Source organism: Chiloscyllium punctatum, chromosome 15 (genome assembly GCF_047496795.1).
Source record: "Chiloscyllium punctatum isolate Juve2018m chromosome 15, sChiPun1.3, whole genome shotgun sequence".
Taxonomy (NCBI): Eukaryota; Metazoa; Chordata; class Chondrichthyes; order Orectolobiformes; family Hemiscylliidae; genus Chiloscyllium; species Chiloscyllium punctatum.
Genome location: NC_092753.1, coordinates 61,614,588 through 61,639,943, shown reverse-complemented (window position 1 = coordinate 61,639,943; position 25,356 = coordinate 61,614,588). Strand labels below are relative to the sequence as shown.

Genomic DNA, 25,356 nt, shown 5'->3' with positions numbered 1-25,356 from the left:
CTGCTAAATATTATGGTCTTATGAAAATGTTTAAATTCTACCTGAAAATGTGCAGTGTTGGTGGAGTTGAAAAGTGTCAGCCCATTAGTGCCAGAAGGCCTGTGCTTTTTAAGGCATGCTGTTTCTGGAGCAGCTAATTTGTTGTGGGGGGATGGGAATTTTCTGGGATGCGAGCACTGAGCTTTCCATTGTTCAGACCTTAGACAATTCTTTATTGGAAACTCAGAAGTCATATCAGCCAGACCTTTCTTGGAATCATCAAAACAGAAATGTTCAAATGTCTTTTGTTATATGTGAGCCAGTCTTCCCTTTACAAACTCAATACTTAGTATCTCAATGCTGCATTGAGGAAACTTTGGATGACAGTGGAGCTGCTTGGGTTCTTCCTGGAATTTCAGTCGGTGATCGTCCTTTGTCCAGATGAGAAATGGATGGAAAGTTTTTGGATTTAAAAATAACCCTTAAAGATTATCACATGATCACTGGGGACTACCAGTAAAAGTTAACTTAAAATAATTATTGCTGTGGAGCAAGAAGGAGATGGAATGGTACCAGGCCTGACTCTTGATAGTATCTTGATAGGCTGTCTGAAACCAATTTCTGATGGAGTTCTGCAGCAGTATTTTAAAGTAGAACTATTACATCTAAAAATGATTCACATTTGTTTCATATTTCCTTTATTGAGCAAATTTACATGTATTATCTATTGTGACCATGAATTTTATGGATATTTATGGAATAATGCATCCTTGCTGATAACCTCAAAATGAATAAATAGGATAATGGATGTAGCAATTCTCAAATAACTGAACACAGTTTATAAATCATTGCTATTCAAGTATCTGTATCAGCATGTTTTCAAGGTTAATGCAGACGTATAAAATGTGGTTACCAGCCACTACACAGTAGAGTCAGAATTTTGATTCAAGATTCAGTTCACAACACTTAAAGTACACTCTGTATTAACATGATGCCTGCTAATGGAGAGATCTTTCTAGTTACAGGAGGCAACGGATTTCTTGGTCAAGAAATCATAAAACTTCTGATTGAAGAAAATCTCTCAGAAATCAGGATATTGGATAAAGTGATAGAACAGGCATTTGTAGAAGATTTGCAAGGTATGTGTCATGAGTGGTTCTGTTAAATACACTTATTACTCATTGTAATAATACTTGCTGACACAAAAAGTGCCATAATGTGCAAATTACTGTAAAACTCCTATAAAATTACAGAAAATTAATATAAGATTATTTAATTTAAAGTCTACTAAAAGGAAGTTTTTGTCTTGAAAAAGACTAAATATAACTCGTATAAACTGGAGTTTTAACAGCAAGCTTTGCTGTATTTCTGAATGGTCTGAAGGACTTTGGTTTTAATTTAAGTAACACTTTGCTGACATTCTGCTTTTAGTTTAGAACTGTGAGGTGTCAATTAACCAACTCCTTGGCACAGGAAGGACCTGAATGATATTTGAAATTACCTCAAAAACAGCAGAATTTGGAAAAATGAGTAGAAGCAGAGAAACTCTTTATTTCTTGTTATCAAAAATCAACTTTAAAATTTGATTGCGGGCAAGAGTTTTTGTGTCAGATCTGCATTGCATTCTGTTGCTTGGATTATGCAGAATGCACAGAATTCTAAGCTGCTACTGCTACTGTAGCTGTCCTGATGGCCCTTAGTAAATCCTCTACACAGCATGTTAATGACCTGTAACCAAAAGACAACCCAGATCATTGTCAGGTTTGTGTTTCAGTGAGCACGTATTACTGAAATAGCAGGCGTTACAGATAGTGCAATTGCAATTCTGTGATCCAGAGGTAAAATCACACAGAGTTCTTGCTCATGATTAGATGCCATCATGCATAAGTAGAAAATGTGAATAATTGATAAGCACAGGAATTAGATTTGGAATAATCTGTCAAAACTCCCTGGCTGAGCCTATACTTTAAGTTGTTGTAGATGCAGACGTAATGGACAAATGACTTTTTTGTGCCATAAGGTTTTCCTTGTTCCTTTAACATGGAAACATGTTTCACTATGAGTTGGTGCTTCAGGAGAGGAGAAACAGTCGCAAAACAAATGTAGTCATTTCCATTGGTATAACTTGAGAATTGTTTTGCAGCAAAACCAGGGCAATTCAGAGTGTATCCCAAAACATAATGTAACATTTCTGAGAGCAATTGATTTGAGAAGAAGTGTTTCTAATGTTCATACAGAGCATGGAGGTTGGTTAATGGCTGTATTTCAATTGACATTGATATGTGGCATTCAGTGTTTCTGTGACTGAAAAGTGGCAACTAAATTTGTGCAAACCCTAAATGTAAGAAGTACATCTGAACTTACAACAAGGCTAAACTACTGAAGGTGATCGTACCCTAAATTAAAATCATCCTCTTCATATCCTACTTGCCTCACATTCCTATTCTCTTATGATTTATTACCTGCAAATGGTGTAAATGTGTATTCCTTTCTATTTTGCCCTTCACACATCCCCTTAACCTCCTGTCTTTTCCATTTAAGAAGCCAAGAATAACAGCCAAAAAATGGTGATAAAGAAAATACATTTTCACTCGTATCTATCACCTCAGACATTGGTACTACATGCAATTCAAAGGATAGCTTAGAAGTGGAGAGACATTGGCATAAATGGCTTACAGTCAGGCCAGTTGATAAGGTTGGCATAAGTACCAGTTCACTGAAGGGTGAGGCCATCAATTTAGATTAACACTTTGATGAAGCAATCTACAGAACAGTGCTATTGCGTTTGCATAACAAAGTGCATGTTGTGTTGTGAAACTAATTAGAAACTTCCAAACATTGTCACATGCAACTTGTAAATAGAGGCCAGCTCTGTTAGCATATGTGGCGCTAAAACAAGATTCACTCTCAGGTGGCCAACATTGCAGCTTTCATTGCTACACCAACAATGGCCTCCCAATGTCTAAGTGCTAAGTGCATGAAATCTCAGCTCTGTGCCTTCCATGCCTAATTTCAAGCCAACTAAGCCCACATTGCTGCTTTAAGAGCTATGGATTCCAATGTGTAAAGGAGATTGTGGGTAGTCACAGCAATCCAGAAGTCTATCCTAAATCAAAACACTCGGATTGCTGTCCACAAGGGAGTGGCAGTGACCCCATCTTCATCATGACAGCAGATTCTTCCTCATGATGACAGAATTTGTCCTTCCACTCTGCCCGTAACTCTCAGTTGCCCAGCAGTCAGACCAGGCTGCAGTTGCTAAGGCTGAAATGGTACAGTCTGCAGCTTGGCATCTAGGTTCTTCAAGACCGGGATCTTCATGACCACCTGCAGACATATTGACCATGTTCCTTACTGATTGTGCAGTACAAATAGCCTGTATCCCTTTCTTATATAGATCTGCTCAGAATCACTTCCTAGCTCCAGTAATCTGCATCCAATTTAGACAAAAAAATCTCCCTATTCTGCATGCTTTGTGTAGAGTTTCTCTGCATTCAGAAACATAGAATCAGGTAATTTCCTCCAAAAGATCATGCACATGCCACAGACACTGTTTCAGAATCTAACAATCAGAAAATAGGTAGAAAATATTGCACTTTGTAACCTTTGTGTTTGCTAGAATCACTGTTTTGCTAGTCCTTCTATGACTTTAGACATAACTACTTTTTAGAGTGATAGAGTCAAACAGCACGGAAACAGACAGTTCAGTCCAACCAGTCCAAGCCAGACATAATACCAGACAAAACTAGTCCCACCTGCCTGCTCCTGGCCCACGTCCCTCAAAGCCTTTCCTATTCATGTACTTATCCAAATGTCTTTAAAGTGTTGTAATTGTACGCACATCCACCACTTCTTCAGAAAGTTCTGGAAGATACAGTCAATAAGTTAACTCACTTAACTTCTAAAGCTGTAAGATTGTCTTAGGTATGTAAATTCCAGTCTGAAGAGAACTTGAAATGGAGGCAATTGTTTTTAAATGTTGTGATTTTGGTCAAATGTTTAGTTGTTTTCTGTCTTTCCCTGACTGCCTTAGCACCATACATAATCCCATATTGAGTGAATTAGTACACACTTTTTGTCAGATCTCTGCCAATAATCCTGCTGGTGCTAAGAAATAGATTAGCTTATCATTGGACTATGCGTGGGCATAGGGGAGGTATATATTGAGAAATTCACAAAGAAAGTAGGTAATTTGGGTGATCTGAAAGAAGCAAGAAGATAAATACCAAATTATGTATAAGCCAATTAAATAAGTCTTTTTTTTTATTTCTTTCCCCTCTTAATTCTTCAGTTCTATTTGTTGTCTTTCAGAACGGCTTGAAGAAGTTCAAGTTTTAATGTCTAGACAACAATGTGTGAATATGATTTCAATAGATCTAATGGTATGTTTTTGTTTCTTTTTAAAACATTGTTTCTCAGCATTGACTGGAGGTCGAATTAAGGTGACAGCTTTTATCGGAGATGTGAGAGATAAAGAGGTCCTGCAAACAGCCTGCGAAGGAGTCACCTGTGTTATTCACACTGCTTCTGTGATTGACGTCTGGGGTTACATAAGCAATGAAGAGCTAGAAGCCGTCAATGTTAAAGGTACAAGTTGAATTAAAACCAAGGCATTGAAGGTTAATATCTCGGCGGCAGTTGGAAATGAAGAGTTCAAAGGCGGGTAATAGGCCAGTGCGGGGTGTCCAGGCGGATGGAGTGTGTTGGAGGTGGGTGAAGGGGTCCTCGGGAGGTGGGCGGGAGTCCCGATTGTAAAAGTAAGCTTGGAGGCGGAGGTGACAGAAGAAGTGTTCGACGTCACGGCGTGTATTAAATTCATTGATGCATGGGTGGAGGGGGACAAAGGGAAGGCCTTTGCTGAGGACTGATCGTTTATCCTCTGTAAGGGGGAGGTCTGGGGGGATGGATAAAACTCGGCAGGGCTGGGTGGTAGGACCTGGTGTGGGTGTGCAGCTGGGAGTGGGGGCGGAGCCTGTGACTCCTTCACCCACCTCCAACACACTCCATCCACCTGGACACTCAGTGCTGGCCTATTACCCGCCCTCGATCTCCTCATTTTTGACTGCCGCCGAGACATTAACCGCCTCAACCTGTCTACCCCCTCCTCAACTCCAACCTCTCACCCTCACAACGCGCAGCCCTCCACTCCCTCTGCTCCAATCCCAACCTCACCGTCAAGCCAGCGGATAAAGGGGGTGCAGTGGTAGTTTGGCGCACTGACCTCTACACTGCTGAAGCCAGGTGCCAATTCGTAGACACCTCCTCCTCCCGCCCCCTCGACCATGACGCCACTCCCCATCACCAAACCGTTATCTCCCAGACCGTACAGAACCTCATCACTTCAGGAGATCTCCCACCCACAGCTTCCAACCTCATATTCCGGGAATCCCGCACTGCCTGATTCTACCTCCTTCCCAAGATCCACAAGCCTGACCACCCTGGCTGATCCATTGTCTCAGCATGCTCCTGCCCCACTGAACTCATCTCTACTTACCTCGACACTGTCCTATTCCCTCCTAGTCCAGGAACTCCCCACATACGTTCGAGACACCACCCACGCTCTCGACCTCCTCCAAGACGTCCGTTTCCCAGGCCCTCAACGCCTCATCTTCACCATGGATATCCAATCCTTCTACACCTCCATCCGCCTTGACCAGGGCTTCCAAGCCCTCCATTTCTTCCTCTCCCGACATCCCCAACAGTACCCTTCCACTGACACACTCATTCGTTTGGCTGAACTGGTCCTCACCCTTAACAATTTCTCCTTCGAATCCGCCCATTTTTTCCAGACCAAAGGGGTAGCCATGGGCACCCGTATGGGCCCCATCTATGCCTGTCTCTTTGTTGGCTACGTAGAATAGACAATCTTCTGTAGTTACACTGGCATCACTCCCCACCTCTTCCTCTGCTACATTGATGACTGCATTGGCGCCACCTCGTGCTCACTTGAGGAGGTTGAGCAATTCATCAACTTCACCAACACATTCCACCCTGACCTAAAATTCACCTGGACCATCTCTGACACCTCCCACCCCTTCCTGGACCGCTCTATCTTCATTAATGATGACCGACTTGACACTGACATTTTTTACGAACCCACCAACTCCCACAGCTACCTTGATTACACCTCTTCACACCCTACCCCCTGCAAAAATGCCATCCCATATTCCCAATTTCTCTGCCTCCACCGTATCTGCTCCCAGGAGGACCAGTTCCACCACAGAACACACCAGATGGCCTCCTTCTTTAGAGACCGCAATTTCCCTTCCCACGTGGTTAAAGTAGCCCTCCAACACATCTCATCCACATCCCGCCCTTGAACCCCACCCCTCCAACCGTAACAAGGATAGAACCCCCGGTGCTCACCTTCCACCCTACCAACCTTCGCATAAACTGCATCATTCGCCGACATTTCCGCCACCTCCAAAAGCACCCCACCACCAGAGATATATTTCCCTCCCCACCCCTTTCCGCTTTCCGCAAAGACCGTTCCCTCCGTGACCACCTGGTCAGGTCCACACCCCCCAACAACCCACCCTTCCGTCCTGGCACCTTCCCCTGCCACCGCAGGAATTGCAAAACCTGTGCCCACATCTCCTCCCTCACCTCCATCCAAGGCCCCAAAGGAGCCTTCCACATCCATCAAATGTTTTATCTGCACATCCACCAATGTCATTTACTGTATCCGTTGCTCCCGATGCGGTCTCCTCTACATTGGGGAGACTGGACGCCTCCGTGCAGAGCACTTTAGGGAACGTCTCCGGGATGCCCCCACCAATCATCCCCACCGTCCTGTGGCCCAGCATTTCAACTCCCCCTCCCACTCTGCCAAGGACATGCAGATCCTGGGCCTCCTCCACCACCACTCCCTCACCAACCGACGCCTGGAGGAAGAACGCCTCATTATCTGCCTCGGAACGCTTCAACCCCAGGGCATCAATGTGGACTTCACCAGTTTCCTCATTTCCCCTCTCCCTCCACCTTACACCAGTTCCAACGTTCCAGCTCAGCACCATGACCTGTCCTACCTGCCAATCTTCCTTTGCACCTATCCACTCCACCCTCCTCTCTCTGACCTATCACCTTCATCCCCACCCCCATTCACCCACTGTACCCTTTGCTACCTTCCCCCACCCTCCTCTCTGACCTATCACATCCACCCCCACCCCCATTCACCTATTGTACTCTATGCTACTTTCTCCTCACCCCCACTCCCCTCTCGTTTCTCTCTCCACCCTGCAGGCTCCCTGCCTCTATTCCTGCTGAAGGGCTTTTGCCCGAAACGTCAATTTTACTCCTCCTTGGATGCTGCCTGACCTGCTGTGCTTTTCCAGTTCCACTTTAATCCATACTCAGGTTTCCAGCATCTGCAGTCCTCGTTTTTACCACTATGAACCTGTACTCCAAGTTCTCTTTGTTCCACGGGACTTACCATTATGTGTATCAGAAAGTCCTGCTAAGATTTCCCTTTCCAAAATGCAGCACCTCACATTTATCTACATTAAACTCCATCTGCCCCATCTCAGCCCATTGTCGATTCTGATCAACATCCCATTGCTCTCCAAGGTAACTTTCCTTGCTGGCCATTACACCTCCAATTTTGGTGTCAGCTGCAAATTAGCTAACTATAACCTCCTATATTCACATCCCATATACGTGGACGCGACAGCAATCCTTTGTCACAGGCCTCCAGTCTGAAAAGGAACCTTCCATCACTACCCTCTGGCTTCCATCTTCGAGCCTGTTCTGTGTCCAAATGGCTAATTCTCCCTGTCTTCCATGTGATCTAACTTGGCTAACCAGTCTACCATGAGGAACCTTGTCAAACACCTTACTGATGTTCATATAGATCATGTCCACCACTCTGCCCTCATCAATCCTCTTCGTTACTTCTTCAAAAAACTCATGATTTCCCAAGCCCAAGCATATGTTGACTATCCCTAATCAGTCCATGCTTTTCCAAATACATGTAAATCATGTCTCTTAGGATTCTTTCCAACAACTTGCCCATCGCCAATGTTAGGCTCAGTAGTCTACAGTTCCTTGGCTTTTCCTTACCACCACACTTAAATAGTGGCACCATGTTAGCCAACCTCCAGTCTTCTGGCACCTCACCTGTGACTATCGATGATACAAATATCTCAGCAAGAGGCCCAGCAATCATTTCCCTGACTTCTCACAGAGTTGTAGGGGACAACTGATCAGGTTCTGGACATTTATCCACCTTTAAGGTTTTAAGACATCTAGCACGTCCTATGTAATTGGGGCATTTTGAAAGATGTCACCATCTATTTCCCCACATTCTGTATTTCCATATCCTTCTGTACAGTAAACACTGATGCAAAATACTCATTTAGTAACTCCCCCATCACCTGCAGTTCCACAGGTGCAGGCAGATCTTTGAGGGCCACTATTCTCTCCCTAGTTCCCCTTTTGTCCTTAATATATTTATAAAATCCCTTTTGATTTTCCTTAACCCTATTTGCCAAAGCTATCTCATGTCCCCTTTTTGCCCTCCTGATTTCCTCCTTCAGTATACTCCTACTGCCTTTATACTCTTCTAAGGATTCATTTGACCTTTGCTGTCTATACCTGACATATGCTTTCTTCTTTTCTTGAGCAAATTTCTCTAGTCATCCAGCATTCCCTATATCTACCAGCCTTTCCTTTCACCCTAACAAGAACGTACTGTTTCTGAACTCTCGTTATCTCATTTTTGAAGGCTTCCTATTTTCCACCCATCCATTTACCTGCGAACATTCATTCCCCCAATCAACTTTTGAATGTTCTTACCTAATACCACCAAAGTTAGCCTCCCTCCAGTTTGTAACTTTAACTTTTACCTTTTACTTTTAGATCCAGTCTATCCTTTTTCCATATACTGGATTAGTGGTGCTGGAAGAGCACAGCAGTTCAGGCAGCATCCAACGAGCAGCGAAATCAACGTTTCGGGCAAAAGCCCTTCATCAGGAATAAAGGCAGTGAGCCTGAAGCATGGAGAGATAAGCTAGAGGAGGGTGGGGGTGGGGAGAGAGTAGCATAGAGTACAATGGGTGAGTGGGGGAGGAGATGAAGGTGATAGGTCAAGGAGGAGAGGGTGGAGTGGATAGGTGGAAAAGAAGATAGGCAGGTCGGACAAGTCAAGGAGACAGTAACTGAGCTGGAAGTTTGAAACTAGGATGAGGTGGGGGAAGGGGAAATGAGGAAGCTGTTGAAGTCCACATTGATGCCCTGGGGTTGAAGTGTTCCGAGGCGGAAGATGAGGCGTTCTTCCTCCTCTGGTGGTGAGGGAGCAGCGGTGAAGGAGGCCCAGGACCTCTATGTCCTCGGCAGAGTGGGAGGGGGAGTTGAAATATTGGGCCACGGGGCGGTTTGGTTGATTGGTGCGGGTGTCTCAGAGATGTTCCCTAAAGCGCTCTGCTAGGAGGCGCCCAGTCTCCCCAATATAGAGGAGACCACATCGGGAGCAACGGATACAATAAATGATATTGGTGGATGTGCAGGTGAAACTTTGATGGATGTGGAAGGCTCCTTTAGGGCCTTGGATAGAGGTGAGGGAGGAGGTGTGGGCACAGGTTTTACAGTTCCTGCGGTGGCAGGGGAAAGTGCCAGAATGGGAGGGTGGGTCGTAGGGGGGTGTGGACCAGGAACATCTCCGAGACACCCGCACCAATCAACCAAACCGCCCCGTGGCCCAACATTTCAACTCCCCCTCCCACTCTGCCGAGGACATGGAGGTCCTGGGCCTCCTTCACCGCCGCTCCCTCACCACCAGACGCCTGGAGGAAGAACGCCTCATCTTCCGCCTCGGAACACTTCAACCCCAGGGCATCAATGTGGACTTCAACAGCTTCCTCATTTCCCCTTCCCCCACCTCATCCTAGTTTCAAACTTCCAGCTCAGTTACTGTCTCCTTGACTTGTCCGACCTGCCTATCTTCTTTTCCACCTATCCACTCCACCCTCTCCTCCTTGACCTATCACCTTCATTTCCTCCCCCACTCACCCATTGTACTCTATACTACTCTCTCCCCACCCCCACCCTCCTCTAGCTTATCTCTCCATGCTTCAGGCTCACTGCCTTTATTCCTGATGAAGGGCTTTTGCCCGAAACGTTGATTTCGCTGCTCGTTGGATGCTGCCTGAACTGCTGTGCTCTTCCAGCACCACTAATCCAGTATTTGATTTTCAGCATCTGCAGTCATTGTTTTTACCTTATCCTTTTTCCATGACTGTTTTAAAATCAATAGAATTACAGTTGCTGGCGCCCCCCCCCCAACACCTCTCATTTCCCAAGAGTAGATCAAGTTTTGCTCCTTCTCTAGTATCCACATATTGAATCAAAAAAATATTCTTGTACACACTTAACCTCCTCTCTGTCTAAATCCGTGACACTATGGCAGACCCAATTTATGTTTGGAAAATTAAAATCCCCTACTATAATCACCCTACTATTCTTACAGACATCTGATATCTCCTTACAAATTTGTTTCTTAATTTCCCGCTGACTATTGGGGTGGAGGGGGTCTATAGTACAATCCCAATAAAGTGATCATCCCTTTCTTCTTTCTCAGTCCCACCCAAATAACCTTCATGGATGTATTTCCGGGAATATCCTCCATCAGTACAGCTGTAATGCTATCCCTTATCAAAAACACCACTCCCCCTCCTCTCTTGCTCCCCTTGCTATCCTTACTTTAGTATTTTTCTCCTAGAACATTAAGCTGCCAGTCTTATGCATCCCTGAGCCACGTTTCTGTAATTTCTGATTTCCCAGTCCTATGTTCCTGACCTGTCCTGAATTCACCTGCCTTCCCTGTGAGGCCTCTTGCATCGAAACAATTGCAGTTTAATTTCTCAGTCCTACCTCATTCTCTGCTTTGTTCCTGCCTTCCCTGACTGTTTGACTTGCTCCTTTTCCCAACTGTACCAGTCTCAGAGTGATCTCTTTCCTCTTTATCTCCCTGGGTCCCACCCCCACCACCTTACTAGTTTAAATCCTCCTAAGCAGCTCAAGCAAATCTCCCTGCCAGTATAGTACTCCTTCCAATTCAGGTGCAATATGTCCTTCTTATACAGGTCACTTCTACCGCAAAAGGGATTCCAATTATCCAAAAATGTGAACCCTCCACCCCTCCCCCAACTCCTCAGCCAAGCATTCATCTACTCTATTGTCCTATTCCTACCCTCATTATCTCATAGCACCGGGAGTAATCCAGATATTACTACCCTCAAGGACCTCCTTTTTAAATTCTTGCCTAACTTCCTATACTCTCCCTTCAGATTCTCATCCTTTTCCCTTCCTATTTCGTTAGTCCCAATGTGTACAATGACCTCCTGCTGGTCCCTCTCCTCTTTGAGAACATTCTGCACACTCTCCAAAACATCCTTGATCCTGGCAGCAGGGAGACAACACACCATTCTAATTTCTCACTGTCGACTGCAGAAATATATGTCTGTACCTCAGACTAGAGAGTTCCTTTCACAATTGATCGCTTGGAACCTGACATACCCTTCCTTATATTCAAGCGAATCTTAGTACCAGAAACTTGGCTGTTCGTGTTAGATTCTCCTGAGAGCCCATCACCTCATTTTCCAAAACAGCATACTTGCTTGAGATGAGGATAGCCACAGGAGACTCCTGCACTATCTGTCTCCCTCTTCTACTTTTCCTGGAGGTGAATAGGATGCCCTAGATTCTGCACACTTCCAGTTGTTTGTGCTTGGCCACCATATACTCTAGTCAGTGACACTCAGAGAGGTTAGTATCTTTGTAGATGCTTCTTTCCTGGTTTGCGTGTTCTAGGGCAAGCAACTTGTGTGTGTGGAAGAGAACAAAGGAAGAACAAAGAAAATTTACAGCGCAGGAACAGGCCCTTCACCCTCCAAGCCTGAGCTGATCCAAATCCACTGTCTAAACCTATCGCTCAGTTCCTAAGCGTCCGTATCCTTCTGCTCCCCACCTACTCATGCATCTGTCCAGATGCACCCTAAATGAATCTACCGTGCCTGCCTCTACTACCTCTGCTGGCAATGTGTTCCAGGCACCTACCACCCTCTGTGTAAAGTACCTTCCACGTGTATCCCCTTTAAACTTTTCACCTCTGACCTTGAACGCTCAACCTCTCGTTATTGAAAGCCTCACCCTGGGAAAAAGCTTATCTCTATCCACCCTGTCTATTCCTTTCATGGTTTTGTAGACCTCAATCAGGTCTCTTCCCCCCCCCCCCCCCCCCCCATCTCCTTTTTTCTAATGAAACTAATCCTAATCTACTCACCCTCTCTTCATAGCTAGTTGGTGGGGATATTGCTTTTATTTAAGAAAGCTTTCAGAATGTCCTTATAGGATTTCCTTTGGCCTTCAAGTGATCACTTTCTATTGTGACCTTGAAGTAGAGCACTTGTTTGGGGAGTTTTGTGTCAGGCATGAGGACAATGTGCGCTGGTTGTGCATGAGCCCAGATGGGACCTATCCTAGGTTACTGAGGGAAGTGAGAGAGGAAATAGCTGGGGCTTTAACAGATATCTTTGTAGCATCCATGATCATGGGGGGAGGTCCCAGAGGATTGAAGAATTGCATATGATGTCCCCTTGTTTAAGGGTAGCAGGGATAATCCAGCTAATTACAGACCTGTGAATCTGACGTTAGTGGTAGGGAAGCTACTGGAGAATATACTAAGGGATAGGATATATACCCATTTGGAAGAAAATGGGCAACATGGTTTTATGCAGGGAAAGTCATGTCTTACAAACATAATAGAACTCTTTGAAGAGGTAACAAAGTTGATTAATGAGGGGAGGGATATAGATGTCATATACATGGACTTTAGTTAGGTGTTTGATAAGGTTCCCCATGGTAGGCTGAAGAAGGTAAGATTGCATGCAGTCCAGGGTATTCTAGCTAGATGGCTAGATGGGCAACACGAGACAGTAGTAGTGGAAGGGTGCTTCTCAAAATGGAGACTGGTGACCAGTGGTGACCGTGCTGGGAACCATTGTTGTTTGTGACATACATAAATGATTTGGAGGAAGGTGTAGGTTGCCTCATTAGCAAATTTGCAGATGACACTAAGATTGGTGGAGTAGCAGATACTGAAGTAGATTGTCTGAGAATACAGCAGAATATAGATAGATTGGTGAGTTGGGTAGAGAAATGGTAGATAGAGTGTAATCCGGACAAATGCAAGGTGATGCAGTTCAAGAGCAAACTATACAGTAAATGGAAAAGTCCTGGGGAAAATTGATGTACAGAGAGATCTAGGTGTTCAGGTCCATTATTCCCTGAAGGTGACAGTGCAGGTCAGTAGAGTGGTCAAAAAGACGTAGAGCATGCTTTCCTTTATTGGATGGGGTATTGAGTACAGGAGTTGGCAGATCATGTTACAATAGTATAAGGCTTTGGTTCGGCCACATTTGGAATACTGTGTACAGTTCTGGTTGTCACATTACCAAAAGGATGTGGATGCTTTGGAGAGGGTGCAGAGGAGGTTCACCAGGATGTTGCCTGGTATGGAGGGTCCTAGCTATGAGGAGAGGTTGAGTAGGTTAGGATTATTTTCATTGGAAAGAAGCAGGTTGAGGGGAGACCTGATTGAGGCCTACAAAATCATGAGAGGTGTAGACAGGATGGATAGCAAGAAACGTTTTCCCAGAGTGGAGGACTCAATCACTGTTCAAAGTGAGAGGGGAAAAGCTTAGGGGAGATATACATGAAAAGTTCTTCACGCAGAGGATGGTGGGTGCCTGGAATGCACTGCCAGCGGAAGTGGTATGGGCGGGAATGATAGTGTCCTTTAAGATGTACAGGGGAACCTCGATTATCCAAATGAGATGGGCGGGCATTATTCGGTTAAATGATGAAATGCCTTTCTTCTGGGGCTCGGAGCTTCTAAAGTTTGTTCCCCGTTCAAAAGAGACTGCAGCAGCACACAGGCACCCCGCCCCCAGCTGCCCCCAACCCCATCCAACACTGCCCCTGTCCACCCCCAAATCCCTCCGACACTTCTCTCCGTCCACCTCCCAACCCCTGCCCCAACCACCCACAAAACCCCCAACACCTCCCCTGCCCCCCAACCCCAACCCCAACCCTGCCCAACACTGCCCCACTTGCCCCCCTCCCAACAGTGCCCCTACCTGTCCATCACACCCCGTCCAACACCACCCCCCAAGCCCGTCCAACAGTGCTCCCCACCTTGCTGACTGCCCCCCCCAATCCATCACACCCACCTGTTCCTGAGTTAAGGGAAGTAATCCATGTTGTTTGCGGGCTCACTGTGGCAGTTTTTGATACTTTCAGGAACACTCTTGTGTTGTTGTAAGCAGGCTGGTGGAGAACTGTTGTTTGCTGCATGTTCTAGCCTCTCAATGCACTCAACCCAGTCTGCCTCACTGCAATGGTGACTGCAGGCCACCCTTCCCAGTCTGCCTCAGTGCAAAGGTGACTGTAGGCCACCCTTCCCAGTCTGCTTCACTGCAATGGTGACTATAGGCTACCCTTCCCATTCTGCCTCACTGCAATGGTGACTATAGGCCACCCTTCCCAACCTGTCTCAGTACAATGGTGACTGTAGGCCACCTTTCCCAGTCTGCCTCACTGCAATGGTGACTATAGGCCACCTTTCCCAGTCTGCCTCACTGCAATGCTGACTGTAGGCTACCCTTCCCAGTCTGCCTCACTGCAATACTGACTATAGGCCACCCTTCCCAGTCTGCCACACTGCAATGCTGACTGTAGGCCACCCTTCCCAGTCTGCCTCACTGCAATGCTGACTATAGACCACCCTTCCCAGTCTGCATCACTGCAATGGTGACTGTAGGCCACCGTTCCCAGTCCAAGTCATTACACTTGTGACTGTAGGCTACCCTACCCAGTCTGCCTCCCAGCAATGGTGACTGCAGGCCAGTCTTCCCTGTCACCATGGTAGGAAGCTCAGTGTTTGCTAGACTAAAGACCTGGAGAAACAAAATCTACTGAGATGGTGCCTCACAGCCAACCTGGAGATGACCAACATGTCAGAACCACAGAATGGCCTCAGTGCCTGGACAACCCTAAAAGCTTCCAGAATCAGCACCTGTGTGGATATGTTTGGCCTCTTAACCAGGAAACAGCAAGGCTGGTTTGTTGAGAATGATCAGGAGATCCAAGATCTCCTAGACTGCCAAAGCAAGGCATTCCTAAACGAGCAGCTGCATCAAAACTTAAACAAAAGGAAACTGCCGACAAGCAACCAAAGGCCAAGATGTAACAAAGGACCCATGACCTAAAGAATAGATCATGAGTGAAAGAGTGCAAGAGATTCTGCAACTCGCTGATGACCACAATGTGGGTGGCTTCTTCAGCACAATCCTTCATGATGTCCGGGATCCTACCTAGAGACCTGCTTCACTGACGCAAAAATAGAGAGTCGCTCATCAAAGACCAAGAAGCAGTCAATGCTCACTGGCGAGGCAGTCAGTGCTTGGTGGAGAGAGCACTTTGGGGACGCCCTAAACCAAGGTGCAGCTTTTGACGCAAGTGGTCTTGGCACTATCCTGAAATGCACATTGCCATCTCAAAACACCTCCAACCCACCGTGAAGTCAAAAAACCATCTGACAGCTGAAAAACACCAAGCCCTTCAGATCAGTTAGAATCCCCACTGAAGTACTAAAATATGGCAGAGAAGCACTCTTGACATGAATCCATGACCGCATTGCCCTTGTCTGGAAGGAAGAGAGTATACTGGAAAATTTCAAAGACACCATAATTGTGACCTTCAAAAAAGGAGACAAGTCTGACTGTGGAAAATACAGAGGGATTTCCCTATTGTCCATCTCAAGAAAGGTTATTGCAAGAATTCTCATTAACTGCCACCTCCTAGTGGCTGAAGAGTTTCTCCTTGAGTCCCAGTATGACTTCCATCAGTCAAGAGGCACACATGATTTTCAGTGTATGAAAAATCCAAGAAAAGTGCAGGGAACAACACATACCATCTGTGCATAGCCTTCTTCAATCTCACAAAGTCCTTTGATGCTGTCAGCCATGAGGGAATGTGGAATATTGTCCTGAGATTCGGCTGACTGCAGAAACTCATCACCATTTTCTGCTGACTTCAAAATGGTGTGCAAGCTGTGATCCTCACCAGCGCTTCATCAAAGATCCAATACTCATGCAAACTGGGATCAAAAAATCACATTACTTGCTGCAACATTCCACCCCGCCTCCATGATACTCCCCTTAAGAGTAGAAGTAACCTTGAATGAGTGGAGACTGTTCGAAACAATGCGTCCAGGCCAGAACCAAAACACCCCAACTACTGTCTCAAGCTGCAGTGTACAGCCAATGCTTGCATTGGCATAAGAAGACTAACCCTCTTCTTGAGGGTTGATCATTGGTCATCCAATGATTGTACCACCTGGAAACTCCAGCTTGCCACTTGTTGCTCTGGTTTGGCATATTAGATTCATGGACTCTGGTATGCGACATCAGCCAACCTCTCAGAAATTTAATGTAATCTCTGTGATCCATTTATAGAATGCTTTTATACTTTAAAGCTGTACTCCAACTGGAAATGCTGCAGTAGACACTGTGCATGCAGGGCATGACCATACTGCATCCCAGGGCTGTTCACTCACCCACTCATTCACTTTGAGCCTACCCAGATGTACCTTCTTGTACAAAGAAAGAACAAAGAAAATGTACAACCTAGGAACAGGCCCTTCGGCCCTCCAAGCCTGAACTGATCCAAATCTTCTGTCTAAACCTGTCGCCCAATTCCTAAGCATCTGTATCCCTCTGCTCCCCACCTACTCACACATCTGTTCAGACACATCTTAAATGAATCTGCTGTACCTGCCTCTACCACCTCTCCTGGCAACGCATTCCAGACACACAGCATCCTCTGTGTGAAGTACTTGCCACGTGTATCCTCTTTAAACATTTCAGCTTTCACCTTAAAAGCATTACCTCTCGTTATTGAATCCTTCACCCTGGGAAAAAGCTTATCTCTATCCACCCTGTCTATACCCTTCATGATTTTGTAAACCTCAATCAGGTCCCCTCTCAATCTCCTTTTCTCTAATGAAAACAAACCTAACCTACTCAACCTCTCTTCATAGCTAGTACCTTCCATACCAGGCAACATCCTCGTAAATCTTCACTGCACCCTCTCCACACCCTTTTGGTAATGTGGCGACCAGAACTCTACACGGTATTCTAAATGTGGCCAAACCAATGTCTTGTACAATTTTAACATGATTTGCCAGCTCTTATACTCAATACCCCGTCCAATGAAGGCAAGCATACTCTATGCCTTCTTGACCACTCTATCCACCTGTGCAGCAACGTTCAGGGTACAATGGACCTGCACTCCCAGATCTCTCTGCCCATCAACTTTTCCCAAGGCTCTTCCGTTCATTGTGTAATTCGCTGTAGACATGCCTAAATGCATCACCTCACATTTGTCTGGATTGAACTCCCATCTGCCACTTTTCCGCCCAACTCTCCAGTCTATCTATATCCTCCTGTCTTCTTTGACAGTCCCTTATGCTTTCTCCTACTCCACCAATCTTCTTATCATCTGCAAACTTGCTGATCATACCAATAGTGCCCTCTTCCAGATCAGTTATGTATATCACAAACAACGGTGGCTCCAACACTGACCCCTGTGGATCACCACTGGACACCTTTCTCCATTTTGAGAAACTCCCTTCAACTACTACTCTCTGTCTCCTGTTGCTCAACCAGTTCTTTACCCACCTAGCTAGAACACCCTGCGCACCATGTGACTTCACTTTCTCTATTAGTTTACCATGGGGAACCTTATCAAACACCTTACTAAAGTCCATATATATGACATCAACAGCCCTTCCTTCATCTATCAACTTGGTCACTTGGTCCCTATGCTAATGCTAGCAAATTCACTTTACTTCTTGCATTGCCATCAATTACAGATACAAATCCATGGTTGTCACCAGTCCTCAGTCATATCAAGCCCATAGGGTTGGGGATGGAGGGGGATGAGGTGGAAGGTTCCCGGCGCAGTAAACAAGAGCAGGTTTTCATACCAGACCCGGGGCTTGGACTGGATCACTTAAACTTGGCTGGTCAGAGTCTGACTCCTGTCCTCGTAAGGGAAGAGGAGTCAAATGTTGGGCCGCCCACAACTTAGCTTGGTTCTTACTGCTGATTGTGGGCTGTTTTCTCCTTCAATTAGAGGAAGGGAAGGATTGAGTGAGATCTAAGTCCTGTTAATGCTGAAAAGTATGCGATTGGCTTGAATGATTGAGTTGCAGCTGCAGGGTTATAGGAGGTCTGGGTGATATAAGAAACTAGCTTAAAAATGTGTTGCTGGAAAAGTGCAGTAGGTCAGGCAGCATAAGCCCTTCTTCAGTGATATCAGAAACGACAGGTAGGGAGTAGAGAAAAGATGGTGGCTCTCCTGCACTGCTGGGCTTTTCTCCAGGCTGAGCCTGCAATGAACTGGGTGGCAACCTCAGCCCAGCCTGACAGGTTTTTGTGGCCTCCTCTGTCCATCCTGGGGTAAGAGAACAACTATCATCTGCATCACATGCCCACACTGACTTGCAGGTTCCTCCCACAAAAGGAGGCTCTGATTTCACCTTCTCTACCATGTCACTGTGCAGGTAAACTCCAGACTGACAGTGCACATGACCTTTTAAAGATGGTACTAGTGCTAGAGATATTCCAGCAATGTCAAGTTCTTTCAAGTACAGCAAGTGGTACAATTAAACTAGCATTGAACAAGAGCACAGCCATAGGGACGTGGTAGGTAGTTAAAGAAGGAGTTTGTGATGATACTATGAGAAATCTCATTAGGCCTCGCAGAGAGAAATCCTCAGTAAAACTCTGCAAAATTGACACTTCTAAAATATATGAAGATTCAGCCTTTATTTCTACATCAATTAAAATGATGATACAGGATGCTTTTCACTTTCATTTCTGATCATGGTAAACAGAGTGTTTTTTACAATTATGTACATATGATTTCTGTTTTTCTGTATCAGTTTTTATCATATTGTTTCATTTTAATTTGGCAGGAACTCAACTTTTGATAGAAACTTCTATTCAGCAGAATGTGAAGTGTTTTATCTATACCAGTAGTGTAGAGGTGGTAGGACCAAATGTAAGAGGTGATTCAATCTGTAATGGTGATGAAGACACAGTCTACCCTAGCAAACTAAAATTTTACTACAGTAAAACAAAACAAGTAGCAGAACAACTAGTGCTGACATCGAATGGATGCCTCCTACCTAATGGTGAACAAATGGTAACATGTGCTGTACGACCCACGTATATCTACGGAGAAAACTGCCGTTTTATGATACCACATTTGGATGAAGGAATCAACAATGGAAATATTCTGAAGAGAACTTCCAGGAAGCAGGCACTCGTGAATCCTGTTTATGTTCGCAATGTAGCTTGGGCTCATATTTTAGTGGCTAGAGCTATGAAAGACAAGGATAGAAAGAAAATTGTTGGTGGAAAATTCTATTACATCACAGATGATACCCCACATATGAGTTACTCAGATTTTAACCATGAGATGATGAGCCCTCTGGGGTTTACACTTCCAGAAAAGCTTAGTATGCCTCTGCTGCTGATGTACTTCACATCTTTCATGATGGAGATGCTGCAGTTTTTGCTACAGCCATTTATTACATATGTTCCCAGAATAAACCGACACCTTATTACAATGTTCAACACGAAATTTACCTTTACTAGCCACAAAGCCTTCTCTGATTTTGACTACATACCACGTTACAGTTGGGAAGTAGCAAAAAAGCGGACCACCGCTTGGCTGGCTTCAATTGTACAAGACCGGAGAGATAATTTAAATAAAAAAAAGCTAGAGCTACAGAAACAAAAGCCTAAATCTTAGGGGAGAAAAGATTGAAGTTCTGAATGTTTATTTTGGTGCAGTAGTCAGTTTTTATGTAAAATACCTGAGTATAAAATTGGCATAATTATTACCTCGTTTTAGGTGCTCCCAGAGTCCATAATATTCCAAAACGAGGTCTGGCCTTCATTGTGCACATACACTTAGAAATTAGTGGGATGCTTTAAGATTGCGATGTTATCACAGGTTCATTGATTGTTCGCAGAAGTATGCAGTGTTGCCACATTAGTTTTTACTTATCTGTTCACTATGTGGGCCTCATTGGCCTGATCAGCATTTATTGCCTTCAAGATCATGATGTTCGTCAGCACATTGTACTGATTTGACCTCGTGGTGCTATCTTCAGCTGACTGCTTCAACTAATGTCATTTTTTTAACCTACATATTTGAATGCAGAGTGTCAAAAGTGATCCCTTCGTCAGCAGTATATAAAGGAATTCAACTATGTTTCAGTTAGTTATTGGTTGATTACTTAGGACCATTATTTTGTTTTTATGAATGTGTTTTCTAAAGTTATTTCAAGGTCCACAGGTCTAAAAGTGGGGATATGGCAGATTTTTCAAGATTTTTTGCTGACCACACAGTTGCTGGAGATATGGATATACTAGTTGGCAATTCCTTTCCAGTATGATTTAGAATAAAGTGACTACATAGAGCAGCTCAAGTTGTAAGAAGAGATGAGAAGGAAGAGAAGGATTCTCGACAAGTTAGCTCAAGATGTTACAGCAATTCTTTTATCTAAATCTCTGTGAGAAAGATTATGTGAAAGCCTACCCTACTGTTTGAAGGAAATGACTGAAATCTGCCAATTGTTGCACTTATAGCTATAAACTCAGAGCAGGGCATGAACTGCATTGACAGTGGCTGTGAAAGCGATTTGGCAATGTACCTGACTCACTGAAGTCTGCACCTTGACTTATTTGCAACATTTTGCAGTTTGCTGTCCAGTGTTGAATAAGGAAATGTCATTGACGATTTTATTCAGTGACAGTTGACAACTTATCATGGCTCGGTCAAAAAGTGTGGTGCTGGAAAAGCACGGCAGGTCAGGCATTATCCAAGGAGCAGGAAAGCCAGCATTTCGGGCATAAGCTCTTCATTAGGAATGACATTCCTGATGGCTGTGCCTTTTCCAGTGCCACACATTTTGACTCTGATCTCCAGCATCTGCAGTCCTCACTTTCTCCTAACATATCATTTCTACCTGGTCAGGGCTCAATTAGCTGGTAGAGTATACAAGCTGAGAGATCTTGGCTTAAGACTTGCAGGTTGGATGAAGCTATGAATCAAGATTGATGAAAATTGCCAGTAGGTGAGCAATGATGATGCAATGAATTGGACAGTAACTGAGGCTCAGTGCAGTTAATAGAATACACCATTTGAAGATACATTCACATGACCTTGACTGCTAAAGTGAGGCCATTGGACATCTTGTTGTGCTGCATCCATTTCTTTTGGACATGAATCCTGGCATATATTTCCTTGACTGTCTGCTCTCTCGGTATTTTCAGGACACCTTTCCCACTCTACACCTCTTCCACCAAGGCTCATAACTGAGCATCTGAAAACTTGGAGTCTGCCTAAGTTGTTCCATTTTTCATCCTTTCCCAGATGAGTTCCTGCATGACTGCCAACAACTCATCCTGGCGCAATGCATCTTCCATTTAAGAAGTGTATGTTAGCTTTTAATGGTCCTGACAAGTTATAACATTGGGATCCTTGCTGATGCACACAACCAATGAAAAGCATGGTTAGTATAATTAAAATAATATAATTTAAATGACCAGGCACTATGCAGTTAGTGTGCTACCTGTAAATGCCAAACAAATGTGTTGTGACCACACATCATGTTGCCTGTTTTTGAGCTATTAATTCTCCAAAATAATTGCCATCCCTGAAGTACAAAGGGTTAAATTGTGTAAATTGTCAAAATCAAGTTGACCACTGCACTACAAATAGTATTCAGTATAAGTATTGCATTTGCAAAAACATAAATCAAAGTACACTGAAAACAACAGATTTGGTTCATCATCTGTCAGTAACCTTGGCTGGCCTAGCATTTTTTCACCTCGGCAAGGAAGCAGTTTATGATGATGCTACTTTTATTGTGCCCCTACAAGTAACTGAAATTTTTGCCTTCCGTCTGGTTGCAGTGCAGAGACTGAAAACAGCCAGCTTATGTTGTACAAGAGGAATAGAGCACTTAAAAATTATGGAAATCAGAAACACAGCAAGAGAAAATAGTCAGTAAATTGTATTGATCATTAAAAAGAAGGAACACCAGTATTATAATTCTGAAGATTTCCAAAATGATATATACTTCTCTGTAACCATCAAAATCAAATTTATGGAGCACAGCATAATGAATATTCTGAATGCAATTAAAATGATTACATTTCCTCATAATTTTCAGTTGACTGTGACTTTTACACTTCAATCACATTTGGATTTTAATTCATAGCGCAATGAAAATCTTATAATGATAGGTTGAATTGAATTAACATTATACTTTTCGCTTTTCTTTTAACTGCACAAAGAGAATTGACCTTTGTATTTGGTAGGTTTACAGAGTTTTTTAGAAATAGCCCATAAAAGAAATGAAACACAGGGACCAGGCATCGGGACCAGATGAGATGGGCATTTTACCCCACAAGGATAGAAGGCACCTTTCGAGAACAATTAAGGATGAGCAATAAATGCTGGCTGAGGCAGTGACATGCACATTCTATGAACAAATAAAAAGGCCATAAAGTGTAGAAGCAGAAGTAAGCATTTTGACCCATTGAGTCTGCTCTGCCTTTTGATGAGATCATGTCCAATCTTATAATCCTCAACTTCACTTTCCCTTCTTGTCCCCCACAGCCCTTGGAAAAAAAAAGTGCTCACTCTTCCTATGGCTTGAAGAAACCCTTAAAAAAAATTAAATAACCTTACCATATTAACTCTCAACATTTGCCAGCCAGGGATTCTGAGTTTTCTCCAGATGTTAACCACTTTGAAAATGACTGCAAATGAAGAAGGGCTCATGCCCGAAACGTCGATTCTTCTGCTCCGTGGATGCTGCCTGACCTGCTGTGCTTTTCCAGCAACACATTTTCGGCTCTGATCTCCAGCATCTGCAGTCCTCACTTTCTTCACAAATAATCACTGCCTGGAAGCAATAAAATACATACAAAACCTATCCAAAGTCTCCTGGTTTTGTGCCCTGTTTTATTAAGCATTTGCATTGTTGTCTGAAGCTGAGACAGTTTTGGTGCTTCTCCCTGCGGACCGAGTCTTACTTGTGAGACTGAGCTTCATCAATGGAATGTAGGAGCCAATGAATTAGGTTTAGTTTTGCTTTTATTCATTTTATTTTACAATACAGCAAGTTATAAAAATAATCATAAAAGTATATGCAAAAGTTAGAAATTACTCATTGATGTTTTAAAATCATTGGAATTTACTTATGGTTTCTCAGTGCAATTGATGCTGCAGAAACATTACCAAAATAAATTTCATGTAAATATGGGCCCTTGAATCATTTTTCTTTTGTGTCCTTTCTTTAATTTGTAAATTTCATAAATATCTCAATAAATTAGAAAGCACATTATTTTATTTGGATCTTGATATTATTACAATACTTCACTATGGCAACAACAGTTGAAAACAGTGGACAACTATCCCATGATCCAATCCCATGTGATTAAGAATCAGAACAAGCGATGTCTTATTAAATCTCCGGGAATAAATAAAACTGGAGTTGCCAACGCTAACACAAATTGGTCAAAATATTTTAGAAGGTTCAAGGATCATCTCTGGGGAAGAAAGTCTAATCACACCATGGTAGTTTGTGGATTTTCAATGCAGTTAATCAGTCTAGAATTGAAAGTTAGTTTCTCAGTTGTTATTACTAAAACTATTGTTGAATGTCATTAGAAAACTATCTAATTTCTTCAGAGAACTGTCACTTCTATATCATCTTATCTCTGTGGCTCCAGACTCGCAACAACATGGTTGACTCCTCAATGGCCCAGCAGGTCACTCAGGGTTATTAAAGATGGGCAGCAAATGCTGACTTGTCATAGAACAATATAGCGCTGTAAGGGCCCTTTGGCGCTTGATGTTGTGCCGAGCTATGAAACCAATCTGAAGCCCATCCAACCTACACTATTCCATTATCATCCATATATTTATCCAATTACCATTTAAATGCCCTTAAAGTTGGCGAGTCTACCACTTTCAGGTAGGGCATTCCACGCCCTTACTACTCTCTGAGAAAAGATTCTACCTCTGACATCTGTCCTATATCTTTTACTCCTCAGTTTAAAGCTATGTCCCCTCGTGCTAGCCATTACCATCCTAGGAAAAAGGCTCTCACTGTCCACCCTATCTAATCCTCTGACCATCTTGTATGTCTCTATTAAGTCATATGATCATAGAGATGTATGCATGGAAACTGACCCTTCAGTCCAACATGTCCATGCCAACCAGATATTCCAACCCAGTCTAGTCCCTCCTGCCAGCACCTGGCCCAGATCCCTCCAAACCCTTCCTATTCATATCCCCATCTAAATGCCTTTTAAATGTTGTAATTGTACCAGCCTCCACCACTTCCTCTGGCAGCTCATTCTATACACAAAAAATATGGAATGCTTCACGAATTTGTGTGTCACCTCTTAACCTTCTCTCTAACAAAAACACCCTGAAGTCCTTCAGTTCCCTCATAAGACCTTTCCTCCATACCAGGCAACATCCTGGTAAATCTCCTCTGCACTCTTTGCAATACTTCCACGTGCTTCCTATAATGCAGCGACCAGAACTATACGTAGTACTCCATACAAGACCACACCAGAGTTTTGCACAACTGCAACAAGACCTCATGCCTCTGAAAATCAATCCCTCTACCAATAAAAACTAAGACACCGTATGCCTTCTTAACAACCTATCAACCTGCTGGCAACATTCAGGGATCTATGCATAAGTACATTGTGGCTTTGGCTGAGTTCTGCTAACTGATTCCTGATGAAGGGCTTTTGCCCAAAATGTCGATTTTCCTGCTCCTCGGATGCTGCCTGACCTGCTGTGCTTTTCCAGCACCATTCTAATCTTGATTCTGATCTCCAGCATCTGCAGTCCTCACTTTCACCTACTCAAATCTCTCTGTTCATCCACACTACCAAGCATCTTACCTTTAGCCCAGTATTCTCTATTCCTGTTGCTCCTTCCAAAGTGAATCACCTCACACTTTTGCACATTAAACTCCATTTGCCACCTCTCAGCCCAGCTCTGTAGCTTACCTATGTCCTTCTGTAACCTCAACATCCTTCTGCACTGTCTACAACCCTGACTTAGTGTCATCTGCAAATTTACTAACCCATCCTTCTATTCCCTCATCCAGGTCATTTGTAAAAACAGCAGTGGCCCCAAAACAGTTCCTTGCAGTACACCATTAGTATCTGAACTCCAGGATGAATATTTCCCATCAACCACCACCCTCTG

The 25,356-nt window shown here is 44.0% G+C and overlaps 1 protein-coding gene across 2 annotated transcripts in view; it reads left to right on the top strand.

Moving 5' to 3' along the window:
• Window positions 1-23,395, top strand: part of hsd3b1 (hydroxy-delta-5-steroid dehydrogenase, 3 beta- and steroid delta-isomerase 1) — a 48,996-nt gene extending 25,601 nt beyond the window's left edge. For both annotated transcript variants that reach the window (XM_072585271.1, XM_072585270.1), the window contains exons 5-7: window positions 999-1,118; window positions 4,399-4,566; window positions 19,016-23,395. In XM_072585271.1, coding sequence (XP_072441372.1) covers window positions 999-1,118; window positions 4,399-4,566; window positions 19,016-19,857 — 1,130 coding nt within the window. In that variant the 3' untranslated portion in view covers window positions 19,858-23,395. The remainder of the gene's footprint in view (window positions 1-998; window positions 1,119-4,398; window positions 4,567-19,015) is intronic.
• The last annotated feature ends 1,961 nt before the right edge of the window (window positions 23,396-25,356 follow it).